The sequence below is a fragment of the Mustela nigripes genome, chromosome 16 (genome assembly GCF_022355385.1).
Source record: "Mustela nigripes isolate SB6536 chromosome 16, MUSNIG.SB6536, whole genome shotgun sequence".
Taxonomy (NCBI): Eukaryota; Metazoa; Chordata; class Mammalia; order Carnivora; family Mustelidae; genus Mustela; species Mustela nigripes.
The window spans coordinates 19,316,609-19,341,527 of NC_081572.1; the positions used below are offsets into that span (position 1 = coordinate 19,316,609).

The 24,919-nt window shown below is 51.3% G+C and overlaps 3 protein-coding genes across 5 annotated transcripts; all 3 read right to left on the minus strand.

Annotated features, from left to right (window-relative positions):
- Nucleotides 1-168: 168 nt before the first annotated feature.
- On the minus strand, nucleotides 169-5,179 carry LOC132004034 (membrane primary amine oxidase). Of its 2 annotated transcripts, XM_059380085.1 has the most exons (4): nucleotides 3,438-5,175; nucleotides 1,824-2,109; nucleotides 1,291-1,420; nucleotides 169-502 (listed from the first exon to the last, which is right to left on the minus strand). In XM_059380085.1, the coding sequence occupies exons 1-4, from the start codon at nucleotides 5,035-5,037 to the stop codon at nucleotides 227-229; spliced, it is 2,292 nt and encodes a 763-aa protein (XP_059236068.1). In that variant the 5' UTR covers nucleotides 5,038-5,175; the 3' UTR covers nucleotides 169-226. The 2 variants fall into 2 exon arrangements, with proteins under 2 accessions (XP_059236068.1, XP_059236069.1); XM_059380086.1 differs by lacking the exon at nucleotides 169-502 and having other exon boundaries at nucleotides 1,318-1,470; nucleotides 3,438-5,179.
- Nucleotides 5,180-5,730: 551 nt separating this feature from the next.
- AOC2 (amine oxidase copper containing 2) lies at nucleotides 5,731-11,221 on the minus strand. 2 transcript variants are annotated; one of them, XM_059380087.1, is made up of 4 exons: nucleotides 9,234-11,221; nucleotides 7,067-7,352; nucleotides 6,699-6,828; nucleotides 5,731-6,370 (listed from the first exon to the last, which is right to left on the minus strand). In XM_059380087.1, exons 1-4 carry the CDS (start codon nucleotides 10,819-10,821, stop codon nucleotides 6,104-6,106), a joined length of 2,271 nt encoding a protein of 756 aa, XP_059236070.1. In that variant the 5' UTR covers nucleotides 10,822-11,221; the 3' UTR covers nucleotides 5,731-6,103. The 2 variants fall into 2 exon arrangements, with proteins under 2 accessions (XP_059236070.1, XP_059236071.1); XM_059380088.1 differs by lacking the exons at nucleotides 5,731-6,370; nucleotides 6,699-6,828 and adding an exon at nucleotides 6,838-6,946.
- Nucleotides 11,222-12,206: 985 nt separating this feature from the next.
- On the minus strand, nucleotides 12,207-19,064 carry PSME3 (proteasome activator subunit 3). Its single transcript, XM_059380094.1, has 11 exons — nucleotides 18,807-19,064; nucleotides 18,075-18,107; nucleotides 17,891-17,953; nucleotides 17,582-17,686; nucleotides 16,423-16,471; nucleotides 15,760-15,872; nucleotides 15,455-15,523; nucleotides 15,232-15,299; nucleotides 15,078-15,132; nucleotides 14,868-14,954; nucleotides 12,207-13,983 (listed from the first exon to the last, which is right to left on the minus strand). The coding sequence occupies exons 1-11, from the start codon at nucleotides 18,846-18,848 to the stop codon at nucleotides 13,903-13,905; spliced, it is 765 nt and encodes a 254-aa protein (XP_059236077.1). The 5' UTR covers nucleotides 18,849-19,064; the 3' UTR covers nucleotides 12,207-13,902.
- Between the last annotated feature and the right edge of the window lie 5,855 nt (nucleotides 19,065-24,919).

Sequence of the window (24,919 nt, forward strand, 5' to 3'; positions counted from 1 at the left end):
TCTGCCCCTCCCCCAGTGCCAGGCATCACAGGCTCAGGATGCTCCCAGCAGGGAGGGGGTGTCAGGGAAGGCCATAGAGAGGGAGCCTGGGGGGAAGGGGAGGCGGGGAGCTTCCAGGTGGAAGAAAGGAAAAGAAGGCATCAGGCCACCTGGCCCAGCGCCCACTGCTCCTTTCCCCACAGCCTGGCCCTGGGGTCCCTGGCACACTCCCCATCCCGGGGACCCCTTAGTTGTGAGAGAAGCCCCCGTGGGAGAAGGCGGGGAGGTCTGGGGCACAGGCAGCAGCTTGGGGAAGGCAAGCCAGGGGGTTGACCTCGCAGGCCCCGGCATCCTGGTCCCCCTGGAAATAGACAGAGTCCGCAGACTCGAAGGAGGGGTCCTGGTCAAAGAAGTTGTAGGGTCGGAGGAAGAAGCCCACGCTGTTCCCCACAGTCACCGTGTTGGGAACGTCTTCCGCATGTGGGATGTGCAGGAAACCAGCTGTCACCCAGGCCACCAGGTCCTGGCAGAGGAGAAGAAAGAGGATCCTGAGGCCTGGCTTCGTGAGGGACAGGCCTGCCTCCTACAGCAGCCGTGGATGTGAGGATTTAGCTCACTAGCCCACTTTCCCTCAAAAGGATCTTAAGTCTTTTTTTTTTTTTTTTTTTTTTAAAGAAGGCGCCACACCCAGAGTGGAGCCCAACATTGGAGACCAGCGTGGGCCTTGAACTCACAATGCTGAGATCAAGACCTGAGCTGAGAAAGGATCTTAAGTCTTTAAGCAGTTTGTCCTACCTGCCCAGGAGTCAAAGCCTAGTCAGTTTCATATTGGGAGAAACCCCTCCTCCCTGTCCCAGCCCGGGCCCTCTACCTCTGACATCTCCCATCCCAGCGCCGATGGCTAACCCACCCCAGAGGGAGGACACCCACAGGCGATTTCAGCTCACCTGTCCCTCACTCTCCCCCACCCCATCTATGACTGAGATGAGGATGGAGCCGGGAGATCAGGGTTGAAGAGGCAGAAAAGGCTGACATTCATAAATGAATCCCTCAGAAGTCAAGCCAGATACAAGCGAAGGGTTAGACACAAGAGAGCCTGCCTTTCAGCCCTCCTGGAGCCCTGGGGCCTCGGCCAGTGTCTCAGCAAATGAGCTCCCAGCTTGGGAAGTCTCCCTCAGCAGGTAAAGATGCAGGAAGGCAGGAGTCAGCTCTAGGCCTTGGGAGGCCAGACGGTGTCGGGGAACTACAGAGGAGGTGGGGTTCATCTCTGTGCCCTGGTCTCCCTCCCAGGACCCTCCGGGGGGAGCTGACCTCTCCAGCAATGGTCTCATTGTTGATGAAGTCAGCGAACTCCACGGTGGGGGCCCAAGGGTCGTTCTGATTGTAGATGCTGGTGCTGCTGCGCTCCTCTTCCTTCCGCTGGGTCACGGCCAGCTCGTACCTAGGGAGGCACTGGTCAGGCCTCCACGGTCACTAACCCCGTCCTGCTGCCTGATTATGATGATGGAAGGGAGCTGAGTGCATGGACCCCGGGCTTCCCGTCTCATTCACACAATGACTCTGGTGACCCCCGGGATGGGTAGGCCAACCTCTTTCCACACCCTTCTGTTCATTCCCTGGCCATCTCACAGGATGGCCTCTCCCCACACCCAGAATGGGAAAGGGTTCTCCCGCCCGGGCCTTTGCCCGGCACCGGGAACACATGCCCAGAGCTTGCGTTTCGATAACTGGGAAACCCTAACGCAGCTCTCAGTACAATGCTCCAGTACAGTTTGAACTGAGCTCCCAACACGCCCTTCCCTCTCATTCCTCCCCCAGCTTCTCTCTGACACCCCATCACTCACCTCCCCCAGCTGAAGGCTCTCTCCAAGGAGCTGTTCTGGGGCAGCGGCTCCCCTGCAAAGCTGAGCACCTGGATGCGGTAGCCCCGCGGGTGACCCCACTTGTTGCTGTGGTTGCCGGCCAGGTACACGTAGCGGGGCCGGGCGCCTCCTGGGGGGAAGGAGGCCTGCTCCTCGGTCTCCAGCAGCTTCCGGGTCACCTGCAGCCTCTGCACCTGGTGCTCGGGGCTCCAGGGGACCGCCATGGGGACATAGGTCATGTCCTCAGCCCAGACCCAGTTCTCTAGTCCTGTAGGGGAGGGATAGAGGTGGGGGGGAGGGAGGGTCAGTCATGCAGCTGCCCTGTTGCCTCTGGACTCTGTCCCCTCCCCGCCACTCACCGCCTCAGAGTGGGGCCAAGGAGAAACCCAAGATGGAGTGTGACCCTGCTTCCTTCCTCCTCCCCAGGAAACCTCTGGTCTTTCAGCCAAAGCTATTGACCTATAAAGTATTTCTTCAGGGACTAATTCACTAACCCTTCACACTGGAGAGGACCAGGCTCAGCCCTGGGAGGCACAGGGGAGTGAAACCCCATCCCCTTCCTCCGGCTCTCACGGAGGCTGTGGAAGGTAAAGCCCTGAAAGGCGGCCAGTGTGAGAGGAGCACATTCAAGGTCCAAGGTCACAGGAATACAGGTGCAGGCAGGAAAAGGGGGCCTTCCTGGGTGCCTTTCAGGCTTGAAAGATGACCCAGCTGGGTGTTCTAGGAGGGGGCGACGCAGGAGCAAAAGCAGGAAGCCTGACTGACCTGTGGCGCTCCGGGGACAGGGAAGGGTGTGGGCCTGGCTAAGGCCACACTGGAGTGGGGGGTGGGGGAGCTGAAGGGCAGGCTGGAGCTGCGCTCTGAGGGGAAGGGCCTTCTAGGAAAGTTGGAGCCAGACGGGGCAGCAAGCTGGCAGGGCGGGCAGGTGGCCCCTGGATCTGAGAGGGAGAAGAGTGGAAGGGGCAGAGAGAAGGCCGGCCCAGCAAGGCTTTGACTCATCTCCGACAGACCAGAATAAAATGGGTGGTGGACTCAAAGCGAGGAGACGGACTCCAAGACATCATGTGTGTCTCTGTGTGACCACCAACCCCAGGAGCTATCGGAACATCCCACAGCACCCACTTTACTGCCTTGTATTTAAGGGTATGGTACCCAGAAAAAGGGGGGCTCACTCCCAAAGGAAATGTATAACCTGGGGCTATATGACCAGTGTGCGTGTGCCAGGAACTCGGCAAGAGGCAAACAGGTCCTCCAAAACCTCGGCACCACAGGCCAGACACAGAGGAATGAACTACGAAACATGGCCGCCTCCCTGAAGTGGGGCCTCTGTGAGAACAAGAGGGGGACGAGGGCAAAGGGGATCTTGTGAGCCCAGATCCGTCCTCCTCCCCGAGCTTTGCCATTTCTCAAGATTTTCTGATGAGGTCATGTGGAGGGGAAGGGTGGCAGCTCTGTACCCAGCCAGTGAGCTGGGAGCAAAAGAAAATGCAGCAGCCAACCTTCCCGCTCAACTCGTCCTTTCCTGGATAACGTCCACAAACCCCAAAGCAAAGAGATACCTTTTCGGGAGTCCTTGCTTCCCCAGGGATGTCTTACCTCCTACATCCAGATCCACCTTGAAGTGGGCGCTGTGGGTGTGGACCGTGCCCAGCGTGTGCTCCCCAACCCGGTTCCCGTACCTTCGGGTGGCACCAAAGAGGAAGGCTGAGCTGATGTAGCCGGTGGCGTGGAGTCGGACCTCTATGGCCCCGTTGGGGTGGAAGACCATATCCCACACGTAGTCATAGTTGAGCATGGTCGACACAGATCTGACCACCAGCACTGTCTCTGCAAGGCCCCCAAAATAGTGGGAGTAGAAATTTGAGTGATGTCGCCTCAGGGGGAGGCCCTGGTTCTGTTCAAACACGCAAATGGCATCGTGTATTGTCTTGGGGGTGTGTGATTCCAGAAGGAGGTGCCAGTCCACGTAGGTGGCCCCGTAGGGGCAATCCACCCCCCGGGTCAGGGGGGTGGAGTACTTGCCCATGCCAAAGCCGCCGTCCATATAGCGGGTCAGCATTGCTGCAGGGGAATTTCCACCATAGACAGCCAAGGCCTCCTGGAGGCTGATCTCATAAGCTAGTCGTTCTCCCTGGAAGCGAATGTCAAAGATCCTGGGGCCACTGAAAACTCCAACACCAAAGGAGAAAGTCCACAATGAGGAGGTCACTCGACTCCCCTGGACACCGAAGCGGGGGCCCTGGGGATAGAACTGCAGAGGAGGCGGCGGACCGGGGGGTCCCTGGGGCTTGAGGGACCAGGACCCACCTGTGCCATTGTCAGGGACCAGCACCACATTCACCAGGCCTGCCTCAAACTGGTCCTCCAGCTGGGCCAAACTCTCATAGTAGCGGCCTTGAAAGAACACCTTCTGGATGGTCCAGCGGGCAGGGTCCAGAGCCTTGTGGTCTACCAGCAACTCCAACCCCACGGGGTGCAGGAAAAACCCGGCCCCCGAGATGTTGTAGTAGAGGCCAAACCAGGTGGCCCGGTCCCCTGACTGTAGACCTCGGGGAGCCGTGGTCATCGTCACCAGGTTCTGTCCTTGGCGCTGGTAGAAGCAGCAGTGGTGGAGGAGGCCGGCAGCCTGGGGCAGCTCTCTGTCGAAGATCAGCCGGTCTATGTCCAGGTATTCTCGGAGCAACACGGGGCGGCGGTGGTAGGGGAGGGGGCCCCCGTAACGCTCCACCGTCACATCCCGCAGGTAGGAGGGCCGTGGCAGTGGCCCCACCACCAGCTCACTCACGTTGGGCTGAGGCTGTCCGCCGAAGAAGATGATGGCCAGTGCCTCCCGGGCAGGTGGAGGGCCCCCCTTGTCCAGGTGGGCCAGGGCGGCGGCCTTGGGGGGCAGGTGCAGCTCCACCGAGAAGATACAGTTGTCTGAGGGGCGGGCCTGGGCTGCATCCACCAGGCTTGGCCCTAGCTGCTGGGTCAGGAAGCTCGTCACAGCTGTCAGCTCCTCTCGGCTCAGGTCTGCAAACAGCTGGCTCTGGCCAGGGTGTGTCCAGGGCTGGGCACTGGGGGACACGGAGGGACAGTGAGGAGCTTGGCCAGGTTCACCCCCATCTCCTCCCCTGCCGGCTAGTAGGACACACACCAAGGCAAAAATGGTGATGACGGCTAGAGCGAGGAGCAGCAGAGTGGTCTTCTGGTTCATTGTCCGTGAACCAGAGTAGAGATGTGTGTTCTCAGGTCAGCAGAGTGAGATCACTCTTATCCTATATGGAGGGGAGGCGGGGGGTGGGGGGCCTCTTGGACTCTGGCTGAGGTTCCCAGTGTTCAGCCGCTCAGGATACTGAGGGTGGGGAGAGTGGGAAGGACACGGGAAGGCTGGGGAGGGGGCGGGGCAGGCCAGGCTTGGGGGGCGGGCCTGAAGCAGGACAGCAGTGATTTCCACAGACCTTACATGGCTTTGTCTTCCAGGCTACAAATCAGACTCAGCTCTCTGGGTCAGGGTTGGAACTGGGGAGAGCTGGGGGAGGCAGCAGGAGAGGGGGTTTAAAAATAATGCAACTGACCAGTTGAGCCTGGAGAAGCAGCACCGGTAAGGAGCTGGGTCTGTGCAGAGCAGCCCCTTGTCCCCCTTGCCCAGGCTTCTTCCTCCAACCCCCACCTTCCAGGGCCAGATGTTCCCTTTCCTGTAACTTGGAACTATTGTTCTGCTTCCAAGGAAACCCCCCACCCCCAGCCCTGCAGCTTCCCAAGCGGCATTCCTTGGCCTGGTCTGTCCCTCTTGCCCTCTCTTCTTCCCTTGCTAATTTCCTTGGCCAGAGTCCTTAATATTCTCCGGGGGATTCTAGATACTTCCAAAGTCAAATAGAAAAAACACGAGCAATAAAAAAAATCTTGTAGTACCTTTTATTATAAATCACACACACCATCTATTTTTACATAATTCTATCTATTCTTCCATTCCAATGCACATGCATAAAGAAACGTCTGGTTTGATGCTCACCAGATGTGAACACTAGCTATTTCTGAGTGGTAGAATTTGTGGTGTTTCGCTTGAACTTTTTAATAATCATATCATTTGTATACATCCATCATTTAAACAAGATGAACTGGAAATAAGAATTAACGGAAGGGATACATAGGGGTTCAGTGTGGGAGACTCTTTCCTAACGAATGTTAAGAGGATAGAAATCAAGGGAGCAGGAAGTGGGAACAGAGAAAGGTACAAATGTCTCAGCAACTCCCCTCCCTGTCCCACTACACCCTTGGGGCTACAAGTCCTGGTAAAAGAAAGGGGGCAGGTCTGGGACACAGGCCGCCAGATTGGGGATGCAGGCCACGGGGTTGACATTGCAGAGCCCAGCATCCTGGCCCTTCTCAAAGTAGACACTGCCAGGGGAGAAGATGGAGGGATCTTCATCAAAGAAGTTATAGGGTCGGAGCAAGAAGCCAACTCTGTTTCCTAGAGTCACTGTATTGGGGACATCCTCAGCATGGGGGATATGCAGGAAGCTGGCTGTAACCCAAGCCACCAGGTCCTGCGGGAAGAGGGAGAGGCTGAGACTTTGGGGAGGCGAAACCCAGAGACCCACCCCTCCTCAGCCACAATCCCCAACCTCTAGCCTCCGCCTCACTTCCACCTCCACCCAGCCCCAGGTCCACATAGCTGGCAGGGTGACCTTGTGAGAAGCTCCGTAGGGTGTTCACTGTCCCCTGGGCTAATCTCACCTCAAGAGGGATGACCTGCATTGGCCCCTGAATCGGAGAACTGGAAACCTACCATTCCCTCCAACCTACTGTCAGGGGCTGGGCAGCCAAGACGTCAGGCTTCAGTTGCCCTTCTCCTCTGCCTCTAGGGCTACCAACCTCTCCTAAGAGGGTCTCATTGTTGATGAAGTCAGCAAAGGCCATAGTGGGGGTCCAGATGTCATTCTGGTAATAGATGCTGCTGCTCTGTGACTCCTCCTCCTTCCTCCGGGTCACCACGAGCTGGTATCTGACCAGGAATGTTGAAGGAAGGTGGTATCAGGAAATGTCAGGGGCCATTCTCGGCCTCGAAGTCCTTTGGGCCAGGTTCTGTGGGACAGCATTTCCCATCCCATATCTACTTGGAGCTGAGGGGAGGCACAAGGGTGAATGGTAAACCAAGGGCAGTGAGTTGGGGTCTTCAAGAGCTGGGATCGGGGAAGAGGACCCGTCCTTCCCTACCACCCAGTGCCCAGAGCCCTCCTCACCTCCCCCAGCTGAGGGCCCTCTCCATGTCGCTCTCCAGGGGCATGTGTAGGCCGAGGGGGCTGTGGATCTGGATCCGGTACCCGCGCTGGTGACCCCAGGCATTAGTCTGGTTGCCAGCCAGATAAAGGTAGCGGGGAAGGGGCTCTCCCAAGGAAAAAGCTGTGAGGTCCTCCCTTCCGAGGACCTGCCGGGTGAGCTGTGGCCGCTGCAGGTGGTGCTCTGGACTCCAAGGGGCTGCCACAGGCTTAAACACCACATCTTCGGCTACCACCCAGTTTTTCAGCCCTGCCGGGGGAGGGGGGAGAGGAGTTCCACACCAGGTGAGAGAGTCCCTTGTCCTCCCCCACGATGCCCACTGCGCTGGCCTGACAAAGGGCGGCAGAGCTCGTCAGAGAGCACCGTGCTGGGAGCCAGAAGGCCTGGATTCGAGCGCTAGCCCATCCTCTTTGAACCTCACCTTTCAATACGGCTATGACCAGTCACAAGTAGCTAGTTCCATTTAAGAATTCAAGTTCCTCAGTCACACTGGCCACATAGGATGAGTGGCTAACACATCAGACAAGGCAGATGGAGAATATCCATCACCGCAGAGCTCTGTTAGCACCGGTCTACCCGGTAGATATTAGGCTGATTCTTTACTTTTCTCTCTCCATCTCTACAGCGGGCATAATAAAAGCTGTTCTGTGGCTGAGCTCTGCAAGTGGAAAAGCACACGCAGGTGGCTAGTTACATTCTTGGAACCATGAAAGAGAGATTTGTCTTGCAGGAGCTGCCTGGAAAAACCCAGTCTCCCTCCAGAGCACCCTGTATCTTCATCCCAGCTCTTGAAACTTTGCTTTCCACCTCCACAAGCTGGGGACCACTTTGATGTGTTGTTTTTGTTTTTCTGGGACTAGATTGAGATCTTATATTGTCTGGAAGTTTCCTAGAACGCGATTGCACTTGTAACGTACACCCATCTTCCCCACTTGGTGTTGCTCTGCAGGTTTGGGGTGTCCATGCCTTTAAACAGGAATGATGGTGAAGGCCCCCAGCACCCTGCAGAGCGCGCCCTACTGAGGCCAGCACTTCTGCTGCCTGTCCCTCCAGCTCCACACTCCAGGGATCCAGGACCTGTGACTCAACTTCACTGCCTGAGACAAGGCTCTTTAATGCCAAAAGTGCTGAAGAGAAACTTCAAATTCAAGTCCTATTCCAAATATGTCAAAGAATAATTTAGGTAATAGGTTCATTTAGTAGTCATTCTATTTTCTTAGTTCTCCTCCAACCCCAAACCGCGTGTTTATGGTCTAGAGGGTAAGAAACCGTCTGACAAGAAGGATGCATGGTTACAGAGCATGATACCTGGGTAGCCGCTTCTTGCCCCTTCTCCCCCACCCTCCTCAGCTTGGCGAGGGTCTGGTAGATTTCTGTTTTTTTGTTCTGGGTCTAATAGCCCGTGATTTGATTAAATTCATTATTTTGCTCTTGATGAAAATCCGTCAGGAGCAGGAAGTCCTCTCTCTGCTTTGAGCCCCACTTGAAAAACCCCTTTCTACACTTGCAGCAAGCCTACTGCATGCCTGCTATGTCACCAGAGGTCCGGCGGTGAGGACATGTTCTGGCAGGGGTAGGATGGCTCTCCCCAGGAGGACGGTGGGGCCACCATCCTATGTCCTGTTTTATGAAATCCTGTGAAGCAACCCTCACTAGCACCTCCCACCCCCGTGCCCCAGGACCACCTTTACGCTGAAAACCTCCTTAGGCTGCTTCCTATCTCTGCGCAGGCCCCTGCTTTCCCCTCCTTCACTGTCCCCCAGAATCAGGAAGAAAACTCAGAGCCCCAAATCCAGCCCCAATTGCTGGGGCAAATTCGCTAGCCGCAGAGGCAATCAAGACAAAGGCCGCCAGGCCTGGCCATTGCATTCAAGCCAAGTTTCACAACCACCCCTGCAAGGCGGAGGGGCTGGGTAATCAGGGCTGCGTAGGGCCACCCCTCTACCTTCGGCCAGATACCCAGCACGCCCAGGATTTCAGGCTGACTGCAGCCGAATACGCTCCAATCAGCCCCTGCTCTGTTACCACAGTATGTTGTGCCGGCCTGCCCCTCTGCTGCTTCTGGCTCCATCTGGGGGTCTCCCTTCCCTCTGCTCCACCCCGAGCCTCAGTTCTCACCCGAGCACTCACCTGCCACGTCCAGGTCCAGCTTGAAGTGGAAGGCATGCGTGTGCACTGCCCCCAGCACTCGATCCCCCACACGGTTTCCGAAGAGGAGGCTCTCCTCACCCCCACTCAGGAAAGCCGTGTTGATATAGCCTGTGGCATGAACCCGCCCTTCCAGCGCCCCATTTGGGTGCAGTACAAAGTCCCAAATGTAGTCATAGTTGCCTACAGAGGACACAGACCTGACTACAAGGGCCGAGCCAGCCAAACCACCATAGAAATGACTCTCGAGGTGATTGTGGTGCCTCCGAAGGGGTAGTCCTTGTGCCTCCTCGAACACACACACAGCCCCTGGGAGCAGCTGGACTGCCCCTGTGCCCACTAATGTGTGGATGTCCACCATCGTAGACTGATAGGGGCAGTCAACACCCCGAACCAAGCCCCGGCTGTGACGGCCAAGTCCATAGCTGCTATCCAAGTATCTGGTCATCATTGTCTTGGGTGAATCGGCACCATAGACGGATACACACTCCTGGACACTGACTTCGTAGGCCACTCGCTCGCCCTTGAAGCGAATATCAAAAATCCTCATGCCACTGAACACCCCATGACCAAAGGTAAATGTCCAGAGGGAGGATGCCACCAGGTTCCCCTGCACGCTGTACTGGGAGCCCTGGGGTGAGAACTGAAGAGGGGGGAGAGGACCTGGGGAGGTCCTGGACTTCAAGGATGAAGCCCCATTTGGCAGGGGGAGAGGAACCCTAACCACTTCCAGGCGGCCAGCCTTAAACTCCCATTCCAACTGTCCCAAGTCTGCATAGTAGCGCCCAAGGTAGAAGACCCGTTGGACAGCCCAGCGGGCAGGGTCCAGGGCCCTGTGGTCCAGCAGCAGCTCCAGCCCCACCGGATGAAGGAAAATCCCAACACCTGAGATGTTATGGTAGAGGGCTATCCAGGTAGCACGGTCCCCTGAGCGCAAGCCACTAGGGGTGGCATGTAGAGGTGCCAAAGTGGAGCCATTGTAGTTTAAGACAGAAGCCAGAAAGCCTGGGGCTTTGGGTAGCTCCACCTCCTTCAGATGCTTCCACATCTGGGCAAACTCAGCTCCCAACATGGGGCGGCGGTGGTAGGGGAGGGGGCCCCCGTGACGCTCCACGGTCACATCCCGCAGGTAGGAGGGCCATGGCAGCGGCCCCACCACCAGCTCACTCACGTTGGGCTGGGGCTGTCCGCCAAAGAAGACGATGGCCAGTGCCTCCCGGGCAGGTGGGGGGCTCCCCCTGTCCAGGTGGGCCAGGGCGGCAGCCTTGGGGGGCAGGTGCAGCTCCACCGAGAAGATGCAGTTGTCCGAGGGGCGGGCCTGGGCTGCATCCACCAGGCCTGGCCCTAGCTGCTGGGTCAGGAAGCTCGTCACAGCTGTCAGCTCCTCTCGGCTCAGGTCTGCAAACAGCTGGCTCTGGCCGGGGTGTGTCCAGGGCTGGGCGCTGGGGGACACGGAGGGGCAGCGGGGAGGCTGGCTGGAGCCACCTTGGCTGGTCAGCAAGACATAGGCCAGGGCAAAGATGGTAATGAGGGACAATGCCAGGAATACGAGCACTACCTTGAGATTCATGGTGAATGCGGAGAGCTAAGGAGAGTCCTACCAGCGGCTCCTTCCAGTTACTAACATCAAATCGGGGCTTATATTCAGTAGGATGGATAGGGATGGAGAAAACTCCACCCTGTGGGCTGGACAGGAAATTTCTGACCTTAATTTATATAATTCGGTTCCAATTTTCTGTTCCGTGGTTTGGCTCCAGGCACTCCTTCCACGTGCATAGGCTCTCCCCTGCCCCTGGGCTCCTGGCCGCCGCACGACAGGAGTCCTGACTGCTGTCACTCAGACCAGACTAGAGGGCCATGTGGATTAACTCTAAACTCCACCTTGCACTCAGAACAGGTCTGAGGGAGAATGCAAACCTCAGACGCCCAGTTAAGTGCCGTGTGCTGCAGGCAGGCGCCAGAATTATCCATTTCCCTGCCTCCTTGCAAGGACCACCTGCCAATATTCCCACAACCCACAGCCCAGTTCAGCAGTAAGTGCTTGGCCGGCTGCCAGAGGCCAAGCCCTTGCTTGGTAAAAGTATCAGGTCTCTTCTAGCTAGTCGGAGGGAAAGGAAAGGTGAGCACCCGGGCTCAGCGGTCAGATCACTATGCTGTGGGACCTCAGAGGAGTTACTTCTCATGAATTTCACTGTCTTCACCCATAAGGGAGAAGTCACCTACCCCAGACTCATGAAAATTAAATATGCTCATTCACATAAAGCACTTAACAGAGCCCAACACTGGGAAGGCATTCAAAAATTGTTAGCTACTGCTACTGAGCTCTGAAACAGAATACAGCAGATGTTCCTCCGTTTCAGACCTTAAATCTCTTTTTGCAGAGAATCAGTGAGGGAATCACTGGGTATCAAAAGGCTACTCTGCAAGGTTGAAGTTGAGGAAGCTTTATTTCAGAGACAGCTAGAATCCTAGACGGCCCTCCCAAGTCATTGGAAAACCCAAAGCAGGAATCCCTGGCATCTCCTCAAGAAATTTAAGACACTATTCAGTGGGGAGAATTCATCGAAGGTCAAGAAAATGAGCCGGTAGGCTGTGCCTCAAACCAGGTGATCCCCCAGCCACGGAACTAGAGCAGCCTCTACTGGCAGTTCCTGGGTATCAACGCGCAGAGGGAGCAAGGCACTGCCATCTGGGCAGGTTAGACAGAAGCAGCTTAGCGGTTTGGGAAGAGCTAACCTTCACATAATTCAGACTGACCACAAATGAAGGACCCACCCCTGCCTCTTGGTAGGCAGAAGCCTCAGCCTTTCCACTATTTGAGAGAAAAGAGGCAGCTCAACTGGTATAAAAACACCCAATAGGGTGGCTGGAGGTGTACGTGGAGGTGGGGGGTCCCACAGGCACGCACCTGAGTGTGGGCATGTCCCTAGCCACCAAGAGCATCGCAACAGGGTCTGCAGCTTTAGAAAGAGGTCAAAGTACCTGCATTTTTAATAATTTCTTGACATGGTAAAAGAATTTTACATTACGATCCAAGGGTGATAGAGTGAGAAGGGGCAGCAGAATAATCCAACAAACAAAAAGGGAAACTGAGAAACACATGGTGGGGGGGGGTTAGCTGGAAGGGATCTGGAGGGTAGGTAGGGGCACTGCCCAACTAAAATGCAATTGGTTTGTTACTGAGTACTATTCATGGGAAGACAGCATCCTGACTCCTTCTCTATAGCATACCGGGAGTAAAAATGATGCAGCTGGGTGGAAATGTGGTTGGGGTTGAAGGCAAGAGGAAGACAGGGGAAGAAGTAAAGTCAGAAACAGACACAGAGAGAGTCACTGGCAGGCTGACCGCAGATACAGACCCTCCAGTAGCGGCAGAATGAAAGTGGGGCTTTGTGGAGGGTTAGGAGAAAAGCTGTAACAAGTGAGAGCTCGGGAAGATTTGAGGAACAGGAGGCAACTCTTCTGTGGTTTTGACTTGCCCAGCGGATTTTCACATACACACAATGCATACACGCAGGTGTGTGCACGTACACACACATATACGCAGGTGCTGCTTTCCTTGGAAGCACAATACTATAAATAAGAGAACTATCTGTCCCACAGGAAAGCCCCACAGAAGCAGCAGTATCTGGCCTTCACAGCTGCAGACAACTCACCCCGATTTACAACTGGCCTAGAAGAGGCACCCAGGAGTCAGAGGACCAGCCTTTGCAGTAACGCCCCAAAAGACCCGAGTCGCAGAGGAAGGGGCCTTCCCCCAAATCCTCTGATTCTCATCTCTCCTCCAATTCATCAGCCTCTGGGCACCGAGAGGCTATATATATATAATAGCAGAACGATGGGCCCCGGTAGGTGAGGACTAAGACTACTATCAGCTTCTGAATGATGTGTGTGTGACAGAATTCATGGGATGGGGGTGACAGGACACAGGAAAACAACAGACGATGGGATGGAGAAATCAGATAATGGAGTAGGAAGGCATGTGCGTGCATGTCTGTACGTATGTGTCTATCACATACATATATGTATGTGAAAATCCTAGTTATAAAAACATCTCAAGGAGCTAGGGACTTGGCAGAAGGCCTAAGGTGTTTCTTGTCATGATCAGGTTCAAGGTGGGATGTATGCAGATGGGAGACCCTAAGTTATCATCAGGGAAACTGGGGGGAGAATCCAATGTCCCACACAGTGGCAAGAGACACTAACCTGACATCAGAGAGGAGCTGGACAGCACCCCCCAACACCTAGCACTTTCCTTCCAGTTCCCTCAGCTTCTAATCAACTAGTCAACAGAAGGGGGAAAAAAAAAAAAAACAACACAAAGCTCAAGACACAGGAGGGCGAGGGCAGGGAGAGAAAACACAAGTATTCTTGTGCCAACGTCCTGCACACACAAAGCTGGACTTCTCCAGAAATTAGGACATGTCGGGTGTGGGCATTAGGGAAGGAAATAGAAGAGTTCCTGAGGCCTGAAAAAAGAGGTAAACACGTCACAGAACTACATGAGAGTTTCATTAGACTCTAACTAAAAACAGAGAGAGGTGGGATTACTATTTCCAGCCAGTTTCCCCATCACGATAGTCATGTAACAAACCAAGGCAATGTCGGTCTTGAGCCAGACTCACAGAGTCCCCTGGCCCTGGCCCTGGCCTCAGTACAGTGTCTCTGCATTGCTGCTCCGGGGCCGTTTGATCTTCTCGATATTTTTCAGGATCATGTCATGTAGAGTGACCTGGGAGAAGAGGCCAGGGAATCAAATTTGTTCCACCCCAACCTCCCAAAGAAACCAGATACCCCCCACAAAGCCCCAAGCAATCATATGCGGAATCCCAATCTCACTCACTGGAACCCCAGCTCAGGGATCCCAACACCAGGGGTCCCTGGGAGCTTCCCAGGCCCCAGGCGTCTAATAACAACTAACATTTCTTGAGCACCTATCATAACCAACAATTGGTACTGGGTCTTTCAACGTGTTACTCTATTTATTTATTTATTTATTTATTTTTAAAGATTTATTTATTTAAGAGAGAGTGCACGCATGCACATGAGTGAGGGGAGTGGCAGAGGGAGAGAACCTCAAGCAGACTCCGGGCTGACTGTGGAGCCCGATGCAGGGCTCAGTCCCACTATGCACGATCAAGCCTTGAGCTGAAATCACGAGTTGGATGCTTAACGAACTGCACTACCCAGGCACCCCTATTTCACTCATTTTTTAAAAACCATCTTTGTAAAAAGCAAAACAAAACAAAAAAACCCATCTTCATGCCATAGATATGATGTTCCATCTTACAGATGAAAAAACTGAAGTTTAAGGTTCAACAACTTGCTCAAGGCCAGATTACAGGAAGAATTGGCTCTGAACCCGAGCCTGTCTGACTCCACTGCCCACACCTTCACAACTACACTGCACAGCACTCCCTGCCATCCAGACAGAAAGGGAGATCCCCAGCCACACACTTTCAATGAGCTTCTAATTCTCAACACTCAGCTGATGAGAATTTACCCTCTTCATTTTATCCCACTCCATCCTCCATCTCAAACCCCAGGGAGCGGCAAGAGAATGAGAGCCAGGACAAACAGCCAGGGTGACTGAGGGCAGGGACCAAGGCTACTTACATACTGATTCCTTAGCTCTGATATGATGAGCCGAAGGCTGATATATTCTTTCTCATCAATCTCTGTCACGGTGCGACGATAGTCCTCCTGAAAGGAGGGAGGAAAAGCCTAGTCTCGAGGCCAGCCTGTCCGTAGGCAGCTCTTGCCAGGCAATGGCCACTCCTCCCTTTCCCTTCCACGTCCACCCTCAGACCCCAAACCCTTACTTACCACATGGGGATATTTAGCTATTTTAGAAACCAATTTGGCTCTTGTAATATAATATCTAAAAGGAGAGAGTAGAAAAGGAAGTTGCATGAGACCCTGGACAGTGCTTGCCATGTCACCAGCCCCCAATTCCTGGGCCAAGCCCAAGAAGTCCTACCTAGATATCTGGTCCAGATAAGATGCAGCTTCACTCTCAACAGTTCTTAGTTCTGCAACTGTCTCCTCCTAAAAAAACAAAACAAAACAAAAAACTCAGGTGTTGAGGTCAAGTCATTTCCATGTCATCCAAAGAGCAGACCAGGGGAAAACAAACAAAGCAGGTTGAAAAGGAGAGTAAGCCTTCTGAACCTTCCTCTCCAGTTTGTATGCAAGCACGTTACCTGAATGGATACCCCGAAGTTGTTCCCATCTTCTATCCTGGGAATCAAGAGCTGTACCCACATTTTGACCTGAAGGGTGAGAGGACCAATATGTACATATGAGGATCCTTGTTTTTTCTGCCAAAGCCATGAAGTATACAGCCCATGCTGCTAACTAGGACCAGATGCTGGGAGCAAGGGAGCCACGATACTTCATGTGCTAACTCCTCTATCATCTCCATACTTCCTGCCCCACATCCAACACTTTTCATAGTTCAAGCCAGGCTTTTTGGGATCAGCCCATAGGTCACTAGCCCCTGCCTCACCGTGTTGCATTTCTCAATCAGCAGCCGGATCTCAGGTTTCACTTTCTCAATAATGTCCACTAGTTGCTGGTTGCTTTTTAGCATCCCATTGGGCATCACGAACACCTTGGTTCCTGGCAGGGACATGAAGAAGGTCAAACGACTGGGGTGGAGGGCAGGACATTAACACCCCCATCCCCCACCTTTCTCTCTCCTTCCCCAGAGCCATGAGATGCTAGGACCTCTGCCTTTTATCTGCCACAATCCTACCTACAAACCATGACCCCACCAACAGAATCAAAAAAAGAAAATGTATGGATTAACAAATGAGTGTCTAAAGTATGCCAAAAGTCTGAATAACAGGAAATGAAAATACGCTCTAAAGATTTAATGTACCAATGATTACTGAAGAGAAAATAATGTGGAGCTTGGACTTCTGTGAAAAACCTGAAATGTGCAGCCACCTCCAACCTCTCTCCCTTGGCAGTCTGCACTAAGCAAAGCCCTCCCTGTTTACTGGGACATTAGGTTTTGGGTGCTAAATTATGACCACGTTTGGAGAACGTGGGAATGGGAACTCTGGAAAATCAAGTCTGATCTTATTTCCTGATCAGAGACTGCCAGATCAATCCCCCTGCTCAGGGCTGCAAACCAGGGAGTAGGTGTGGTAGGGCTGGCTCTTACCTTGGAAGGCCTCTTCACACTCATCCAACCTTCGCTTCTTGTAAGTGGGCTATGGATAGAGACAGGAATTAGCCTGCTCTTCACACCCATATCCCTATCACAAGTTCCCCTTCGGGTAACTTTGCCCCACAGGTTGTTTTAATTTATACACAATTTTCTAAGCACATACAGGGCTTTAAGGATAGATTCTTGCCACAAAGCAACTTACACTCTAGTTGGGAAGATCAACCTTTCAACTGACATATTAAGCACTTGGGGGGAGGGGATACTATAAACAACAGGAAAAATGAACCAGTCAATGCAGGGTGAGGATCATTAAGGGAATATGTACACATCTTCTGGTTCCACAAAGAAGCACAATATTCAATCAACAAACATGTGCTTAGCACCTATTATGTACCAGATATAGAACTAGGTGCTGGGGATACAAAGTTGATTACGACAGCTTCTGCTTTCCAGAATTGCAAGCTCTATCAATGAGACAGTAACTCAAACAACAATACAGTGTTATCACTGTTATTATAAAACGTGGTCATGTAACTTGACAAGCACTAGGTGCTAAAGATACCTAACAAAGACAGGGACTACAGTCCAATACACAATAAAAACTGCTCATCCTGTAACAATACTCAAGACACTGACACAGGGGCACATGAGGGGCTCAGCTGTTAAGCATCTGCCTTCGGCTCAGGTCATGATCCTAGGGTTCTGGGATCGAGCCCCGCATTGGGCTCTCTGCTTGGCAGGAAGCCTGCTTTTCCCTCTTCCACTCCCCCTACTTGTACTCCCTCTCTCACTGTATCTCCCTCTGTCAAATAAATAAATAAAATCTTTAAAGGAAAAAGAAAAATAAGACACTGACATAGGTGAGAAAAATCTTGCTTAGAGCCACAGGGACAGACCAGACAACTGGAGGGAACCTGCAGCTATCAGTCTTATGTGGCACTCACTCTAGGACAGAGTAGCATCAGGTTATACACTTCATGCTATAAATGAAAATCAGGGTCTAAAAGTGGTATACTGGAATCAGCATGTCTGTAAGAGCCCTCATTCCTAGATCCTAATGCCACTGTTTCCTCTGTACATGTTCAAATTGACTAGGAAGTAGAGAACAGAGAACTACTGCTTTAGAATACAAAGAAAAACGCAGGACACTCACACCGTCCAGTCCATCGTGGCTATTGGTGAGAAGAATGGGGTCAGGGACTGGGAGATTCATGTCTGAGTGGATCTGAGTTAGGTCATGGATGTTTAGGATTGGTTCCTGAAAGAGAGACACCCACCCCCAAAACAGTATTAGTCTTTTCAAAATGAACAAAGAAGTATTTCATTTGAAGGGCAAGAAATAGAGTGTTTTACTGTACAAAACAAAATAGAAGCAACACATGATTTCTCCCATTTGACAGAAAGACCAGAGCCAAAAAAAAGGGGGGGAGGGTTTTGAAGAAAAGAAAAGGGTCTCTCTCACCTTCAAAAAACTATCGAGTTCTAACAACTTCTTTGGAAAAAAATTTGCCACCAAGTCTTCTGCCTGAAGATGAAGGAAAATACACTTCAATTAATAACTGCGGGAAGGTCTCTCTCTATAGATCTCTTCTCTGGGAAATTCCGAACTATCAACCAACACTTATTTTTCTATTTATTGCACTCACCTCACTTGTGATCCGCTCCCTGAAAGAATCAACCTAAAATTAACAAAGAGAGCAATTCAGTAACAGCAAGTCAGTAGGTGGCAACAGGGGTACCAGCAGGATGGGAAAACCCAAATCCAGCTGTCTTCCCCTCACCTTATAATTGTAATGAGAAGCTGAGAGGCCCCCAGACTGCAAATACTTTATCTTTTTGAGGATCCATTTCTCCATCTCAGGAGAGGGAAGCGGGGCTTGAGAGTAGCACCCACCTGTCTTCCCTCTCACCCTCCCTCCCTGAGTCTGAAGCTGTCTGAATTTGAGAGCAAACAAAAGGCAGGTAGACAGGGGAGATATGAGCTCACAAACGTGCCAAGCCCCCATCCAGACCTAGCCTTGGATACCAAGCAGGTCTGACACCAAGGGTAGGGGCAGAGAGAGTAGCAGTAGCATCCGGAGGCGGGGAACGTTGCTGAGCTGGGGGACTTCCAGCTGTCACTGGCCTAAGGTGCTGCGTCCACCACGTGTCTGCGGAGGTCTCACCGGGGCTCTCCACCACCAGACGTGGTTCAGAAGGCCACCCTATATTATCCTCTCCCCCGATGCCATCTCCGGGAGTGGGGGGCTGGGCTGAGCTGAGCGGAAGCTCAGAGCTGGTGTCCCCAGGGAGACAAAGACGCCACGGGGAGTGGGAAGCCGGTCAGACTGCTTGGGGGTCGAAGCGAGGGGTCAGGAGGCCCGGACCGGTGCCGCTACCTTGAGCTTCACTTCCTGATCCACCTTCAGCAACGAGGCCATGGCCGGGCCGGGCCGTGTCCGCTCCACAGGAGACCGGAGGCGCTGTGGGCTCCGGGGAGGGGATCAGAGGGACGGGAAGAATCTCGGCTGTTCTAGGGACGCGGCCGCCCTCGCTGGCTCACTCACTGCTCGCTCGCTCGCTCCCTCCCTCCGTGCCGTCCGCCCGCCCGCCTGCTGCCTGCTGCCTGCTCGCTCTCTCGCTCGCCCTCCCGGCTTTCGCCGCTCACGCCGGAAGTTACGTCACAGCCAATCGCCGGGACTCCGGAGAAGCGCACGTGCCCTGCGCAGCCGCGCTAGGGTCCAGCACTGGACGCTTGGGGCAGGACTCGTATCCCCTGGCTTCCTGTGCCGGGTAAGGGTGAAGTGGGAAGGAGGGTGGCAGAAGGTGGTTTGCTGAAAACTGAGCATTAGAGAGACTCGAGTATTGTTTGACCTTCCATTAGGTCGGCGCTCGCCCTTGCCGGGGGGAACCTTCTGAACCGCTGCCGCCTCGGGGACGGGAGGACCACGCCGTCGCGCCCCAGTGACGTCGGCCCAAGGAAGCCGGCGGTCCCGGCGCGGGACTCGGGGCTTCTAGTCTGTGATTTTTGCTGCCTCCTCCCGTCGGTCGAAGCCCTAGTGTTAGGCTGGAGCCAAACAGAAGTCAAATCCTGTGGTACCAGGCTTCCCCACCTTTCTCCGCCACTTACTCTCATACACTTCGAGACCTCAGGGATTAGCTGCCTGATGGGCAAATTGACACCCAGAGTGGGGCACTGCTTGTCCAAGGCTGCATAGTATTTCCAGTAAACCTGGACCAGAACCCCGATCTCCTGACTTACAGGACAATGCCATATTCTATTTTCCTAATAAGAGGCAGAGACCATAGCTCTTCATTCATCCATCCATTCATTCGGTCTCTTAACACTGGTTATTTCGCGCAATAAAATAGGGGCAGGACCCTGTACTAGGCCCTGGAACAGCATTGTCCCAGAGACTAGAAATACGCGAGGCACTTATGTGAGTAAAAATTATCTAGTAGTCACGTTAAAAGGCAAAACAGGTGAAAGTAATTTTAATCATAAATTTAACCCGGTTTATCCAAACATTAAATTTTCGATGTGTAATCAATATAAAAATATGGATGAGATCTTACACATTCTTTTCTCAAGCCAAGTCTTTGAAATCAAGTATGGATTTTACACTTATTGTCGCTCTCGATTCAGAGGTTCCACATGTGGCTAGTGACTCCTGTACTGAAAAGCCCATCTCGGGCACATGGGTGGCTCAGCCGGTTAAGCCTCTACCTTCAGCTGGGGTCATGATCCCAGGGTACTGGGGTTGAGTCCTGCATCAGACTCCTTGCTTAGCGGGGAGTCTGCTTCTCTCTCTGCCTCCGCCTCTTCCCCCTGCTTTGAGAGAGTCCTCGCTCTCTCAAAATAAACAAATAAAATCTTAAAAAAAATAGAAAAGCACATCTCAGGGAAGTCAAAAGTTAAACAAGACTCAAGTTCTCTGACCACCTGGGTCTTAATACTGGTGAAAGACAGCAGAAAATAACCTGACAACATTACTGCAAAATTTGAGGAATGTTAGGAAATGACTGAGGTAGAGAACACCAGGGGTCTATTTTTTTTTTTTTAAGATTTTATTTATTTATTTGACAGAGAGAGATCACAAGTAGGCAGAGAGGCAGTCAGGGGCCGGGGGGAAGCAGGCTCCCCCCTGAGCAGAAAGCCCAATGCGCGGCTGGATTCCAGGACCCTGAGACCCAAGGCAGAGGCTCAACCCACTGAGCCACCCAGGCGTCCCTTTGAATTAAGTAAGAAGGCAGGTTGTCTAATCTACATTTTGGAGTCATTCTTTCTGCTCAGCATTTATCCCGGGAAGGCCTCTAAGCTAAGCACAAGGGAAATGGCAGGAATACACAATTAAATAAAGTGCCATTGGGACACCTGGGTGGCTCAGTGGGTTAAGGCCTCTGCCTTCCCACTTGATCCCAGTGTCCTGGGTCTCTCTGCCCAGCAGGGAGCCTGCTTCCCTCCCTCCCTCTCTCTCTCTCTCTCTCTCTCTCTGCCCGCCTCTCTGCCTACTTGTGCTCTCTGCCTGTCAAATAAATAAAATCTTTAAATAAAGTGCCATTGACTATGGCCTTTGGAATCAGAGACTTGGGTTAATCCTACCTCAGCTCCTTTCTGTGATATTTTTGGGAAATGACTGAAATGCTGGGTCTCAATTCCCTCATCTGTAAAAAGGAATTTTGATTATAAATAAATAATATGCAATTCTGTGGACTGTTTGTGAATATTAGAAATCATAAATACGTAAAAAAAAAAACCTAACAAACACTGTGTGGACACAAGGCAGGGATCAGATAAATAGCAGCTATTGTCAACTAAGTTACCTGTTAGTGCTTAACATGAAGAGGTTACTCCTTACACTATATAATTATTATCGCTGCTTCCAAATTCCAGGTCTGTTTCCATTTCTTCAAGACTATATGCAACAGAGCCCATATTACCCGTCTTCCTTATTAATGTCTATTAGTTTTCTCTATTTTACCTCTGCTTTCTGTTAACACTTGTACCTAGTGTACAGATCAGTGTAAACTCTGATCTGGAAGTTAACTTTAGGAATGCTTTTCCAAATTAACTTCATCCTATCTTAAGTATGTGATTACCCTGCATTTCTTTCAGAATTAACAACTTTAAGTTGAAAACTTCATATGTTTGTATTTGTTGAAATATGGCTTTGTTTTCAAATAATTGTGTTTTATCTTTAGGTAGGTTGTAAGACGACAGATACACATTCGTTCTTTATTTTCCTTCCTCCTTCCCTGTCCAAACGTTTTATGTAACACTCCACTCATTTATTTATTTATTCAGTTAACAATTGTTGAGGGCCACTACATTTACCGAACTACTCATTTCTGGTGCTTGTGAATCAAATGTGATTACTGATGACTGGTACCACTTTAAATTCATGTCCACATGGGTGCACAACACTGCAGAGAACCTATTACTTGTCCCTGACAAGTGTACTCGCGTACACTCCAAATGACTGTCGTGCTTTCTCATTTCCTTAATCCTCGACAATTCCTCCCCTACCACATCCAATTTATGATTTTGGCTGATTCTTCATTGAGAAGGCAATGAAGAATCTGCCTCTGCCTCTGCCTCTGAAACAAATGAGAACTTCCTCTCCCCACTAAGTTTGCCAGCCCATAAGTACTTTCTGCCTTTCCTCCTCTTTCATTAAAGGAAAGACCCTGTTCCGATCAAAAACCAACTCTTCGTGCATTGGGTCCCATACACTTCACTTTCTCTAGGTCTCTGCTCCTGTGATTATCCATTTTCCCCCTATATTACATTTATCTCTCTCTGTTGGATCATTTTCAAACATGATAGATTTCTCCCATCTTGAGAAAAATGGACCCAGATTCCTCTGTAGCTATCACTCCATTTCTCTGCTCTTCCCCATGCCAAGATTTCTTGAATGATATTATTGTCTCTTACTTTACTTCATCTCCCACTCATTCCAGTCCACTCCAATCAGGCTCTCCCACCCCATGTTCTCACTGAGATTGTTCTTGTTAGGTTACCAGTTGCCATGCTGATAGCACCAGGGATTACCTCTCTTCATCTTGCATTTCTGGGTGGTACACATTAACCACTCCACTTAAAAAAAATTTTTTTAGGGACTCCTGGGTGGCTCAGTTAGTTAAGCAGCTGCCTTCGGCTCAGGTCATGATCCCAGCGTCCTGGGATCGAGTCCCACATCGGGTTCCTTGCTCGGCAGGGAGCCTGCTTCTCCCTCTGCCTCTGCCTGCCATTCTGTCTGCCTGTGTTCGCTCTCTCCGCCCCCCTCTGATAAATAAATAAAATCTTAAAAAAAATTTTTTTAAAGATTTTATTTATTTATTTAGAGAGTATGTGAGCAGGGGAAGGGCCAGAGGGAGAAGGAGAGATAACAATCTCAAGCAGACTCACCACTGAACTTGGAACCCGATATGGGGCTCAATCTCAGAACTCTACCATCATGACCAAAAATTATAGGCCAAAATCAAGGGTTGGACACTTAACTGACTTAGCCACCCCGGCACCCCTAACCACTCACATGGCAAGCTGTTTTTCCAACATTCCTCCAACCTCACTGGTGACCTATTCCCTTTTCTGGGTCTTCCTCCACTGCTTACTTCCTAATGGTGGCATGCTCCAGGGCTTAGTCCTACATCCTTTATTATTCTCCTCTTACACTTTCTCCCTAAGAGGTATCACCCATGTTCATAGCTATAAATACCATCTGTATGCAGATCGTTTTAAATTTGTATCTGTAGTCCTGACATCTTTACTGAGCTCCAATTGTCCTATCTGGGTAACGAATAGACATCTGAAGCATGATATGGCCAAACCAGGATTCTGGATTCTTCCATACACCTGTTATTTTCCTGCCCTTTCCCATCTCAGTAAAAGACAACTATCCACTTAGTTGTTCAAACCAACATTGAACTGTCAACCTTGATTCCTCTCTTTCCTTCCTCTTGCCACATCTAATTCATGAGCAGGTCCTGTTAGCTTTACCTGTATAATGCATCTTATATGAGTATGCTTTTCTCCATCTCCTCACTTGTTGTGGCTGTTGTTTGAAGATTTTATTTATTTTTATTTTTTTGAAAGAGAGAAAGAGAGAGAACACGAGCAGGGAAGAGAGGGGTGAGGGAAGAGTGGGAGCAGGGAGCCCGATAAGCAGGGAGCCCAATGTGGGGGTTGATCCCAGGACCCTGGGATCATGACTTGAACGGAAGACAGATGCTTAACCAACTGAGCTACCCAGGTGCCCCTCCACCTCCTCACTTCTGTCCTAGTGTCCAACTCTTGATTTCAGCTCTGGTCACGATCTCAGGCTCCATGATCAGTGGGGAATCTGCTTGTCCCTCTCCCTCTGCTCTCCTGCTTTCGTGCTCTCTCTCCCACTCTCTTCTCAAATAAATAAAATCTTCAAAAATTTTAAATTTCATTTTAATATTTATTTATCCCATGGAAACAACTTTCTAAACAATATAAGTCACCAAGAAAAAAAGCAGATTTGGAGCACCTGGGTGGCTCAGTTGGCTAAGCAACTTCCCTCTGCTCAGGTCATGATCCTGGATTCCCGGGATCGAATCCTGCATCGGGCTCCCTGCTCGGCAGGGAGTCTGCTTCTCCCACTGACCTCTCTCCTCTCATGCTCTTTCTCTCTCAAATAAATAAATAAAATCTTAAGGAAAAGAAGAGAAGATTTGACTTTATAAAAATGTAAAATTTTTGCACATCTGGAAAACACCTTAATTAAATAGAAGTTGCATAAATTGATGGAAAATATTAATAAAAATATTAAGAACCTAGCAGATAAATGAGCAAAAGATGCAAACAAAATTCACAAAAGAGAAACTACAGCAAGCCAATATATACAAGTAACCAAAGATGCCAGTGAAAATAACAGGGAAGTGCCATTTTTTTTTTGCCTTTATTCATCAGATATATGATATCTAATACTGGCCAGGGTATTGTGAAACAGACTCTCTAATATGCTACTGGGGGAAGAATATAATTATGTGCAACCGCTTTCTAAGCAATTGCTAATGTTAGTCAATAGACATGAAATAGCCATGCTCTTTTTTTTAAAAAAGATTTTATTTATTTATTTGACAGAGAAGTCACAAGTAGATGGAGAGGCAGGCAGAGAGAGAGAGGGGGAAGCAGGCTCCCCGCTGAGCAGAGAGCCTGATGTGGGACTTGATCCCAGGACCCTGATATCATGACCTGAGCCAAAGGCAGCGGCTTAACCCACTGAGCCACCTAGGCGCCCCTAGCCATGCTCTTTTTTTTTTTTTTTTAAAGATTTTATTTATTTATTTGACAGACAGAGATCACAAGTAGGCACAGAGGCAGGCAGAGAGAGAGAGAGAGAGAGAGGGAAGCAGGCTTCCCGCGGAGCAGGGAGCCCGATGCGGGGCTCGATCCCAGGACCCTGAGATCATGACCCGAGCCAAAAGCAGCAGCCCAAACCACTGAGCCACCCAGGCGCCCCTAGCCATGCTCTTTTAATTCAAT

What these genes read in the sequence shown, in the direction of transcription:
- AOC2 (XM_059380087.1), bottom strand. Translation starts at nt 10,821, where the DNA reads ATGAATCTCAAGGTAGTGCTCGTATTCCTGGCATTGTCCCTCATTACC. An exon ending in GCTGGACCTGGACGTGGCAG is followed by an intron (nt 7,353 to 9,233) that starts GTGAGTGCTCGG and finishes CTCCCCCGGCAG; the next exon opens with GGCTGAAAAACTGGGTGGTA. An exon ending in ATGAGACCCTCTTAGGAGAG is followed by an intron (nt 6,371 to 6,698) that starts GTTGGTAGCCCT and finishes CTCTTCCCGCAG; the next exon opens with GACCTGGTGGCTTGGGTTAC.
- PSME3 (XM_059380094.1), bottom strand. Translation starts at nt 18,848, where the DNA reads ATGGCCTCGTTGCTGAAGGTGGATCAGGAAGTGAAGCTCAAG. An exon ending in ATCAGGAAGTGAAGCTCAAG is followed by an intron (nt 18,108 to 18,806) that starts GTAGCGGCACCG and finishes TGTTAATTTTAG; the next exon opens with GTTGATTCTTTCAGGGAGCG. An exon ending in CAGAGCTAAGGAATCAGTAT is followed by an intron (nt 13,984 to 14,867) that starts GTAAGTAGCCTT and finishes CTCTTCTCCCAG; the next exon opens with GTCACTCTACATGACATGAT.
- LOC132004034 (XM_059380085.1), bottom strand. Translation starts at nt 5,037, where the DNA reads ATGAACCAGAAGACCACTCTGCTGCTCCTCGCTCTAGCCGTCATCACC. An exon ending in GGTGGATCTGGATGTAGGAG is followed by an intron (nt 2,110 to 3,437) that starts GTAAGACATCCC and finishes CCTCCCCTACAG; the next exon opens with GACTAGAGAACTGGGTCTGG. An exon ending in AGAGCCTTCAGCTGGGGGAG is followed by an intron (nt 1,421 to 1,823) that starts GTGAGTGATGGG and finishes GTGCCTCCCTAG; the next exon opens with GTACGAGCTGGCCGTGACCC.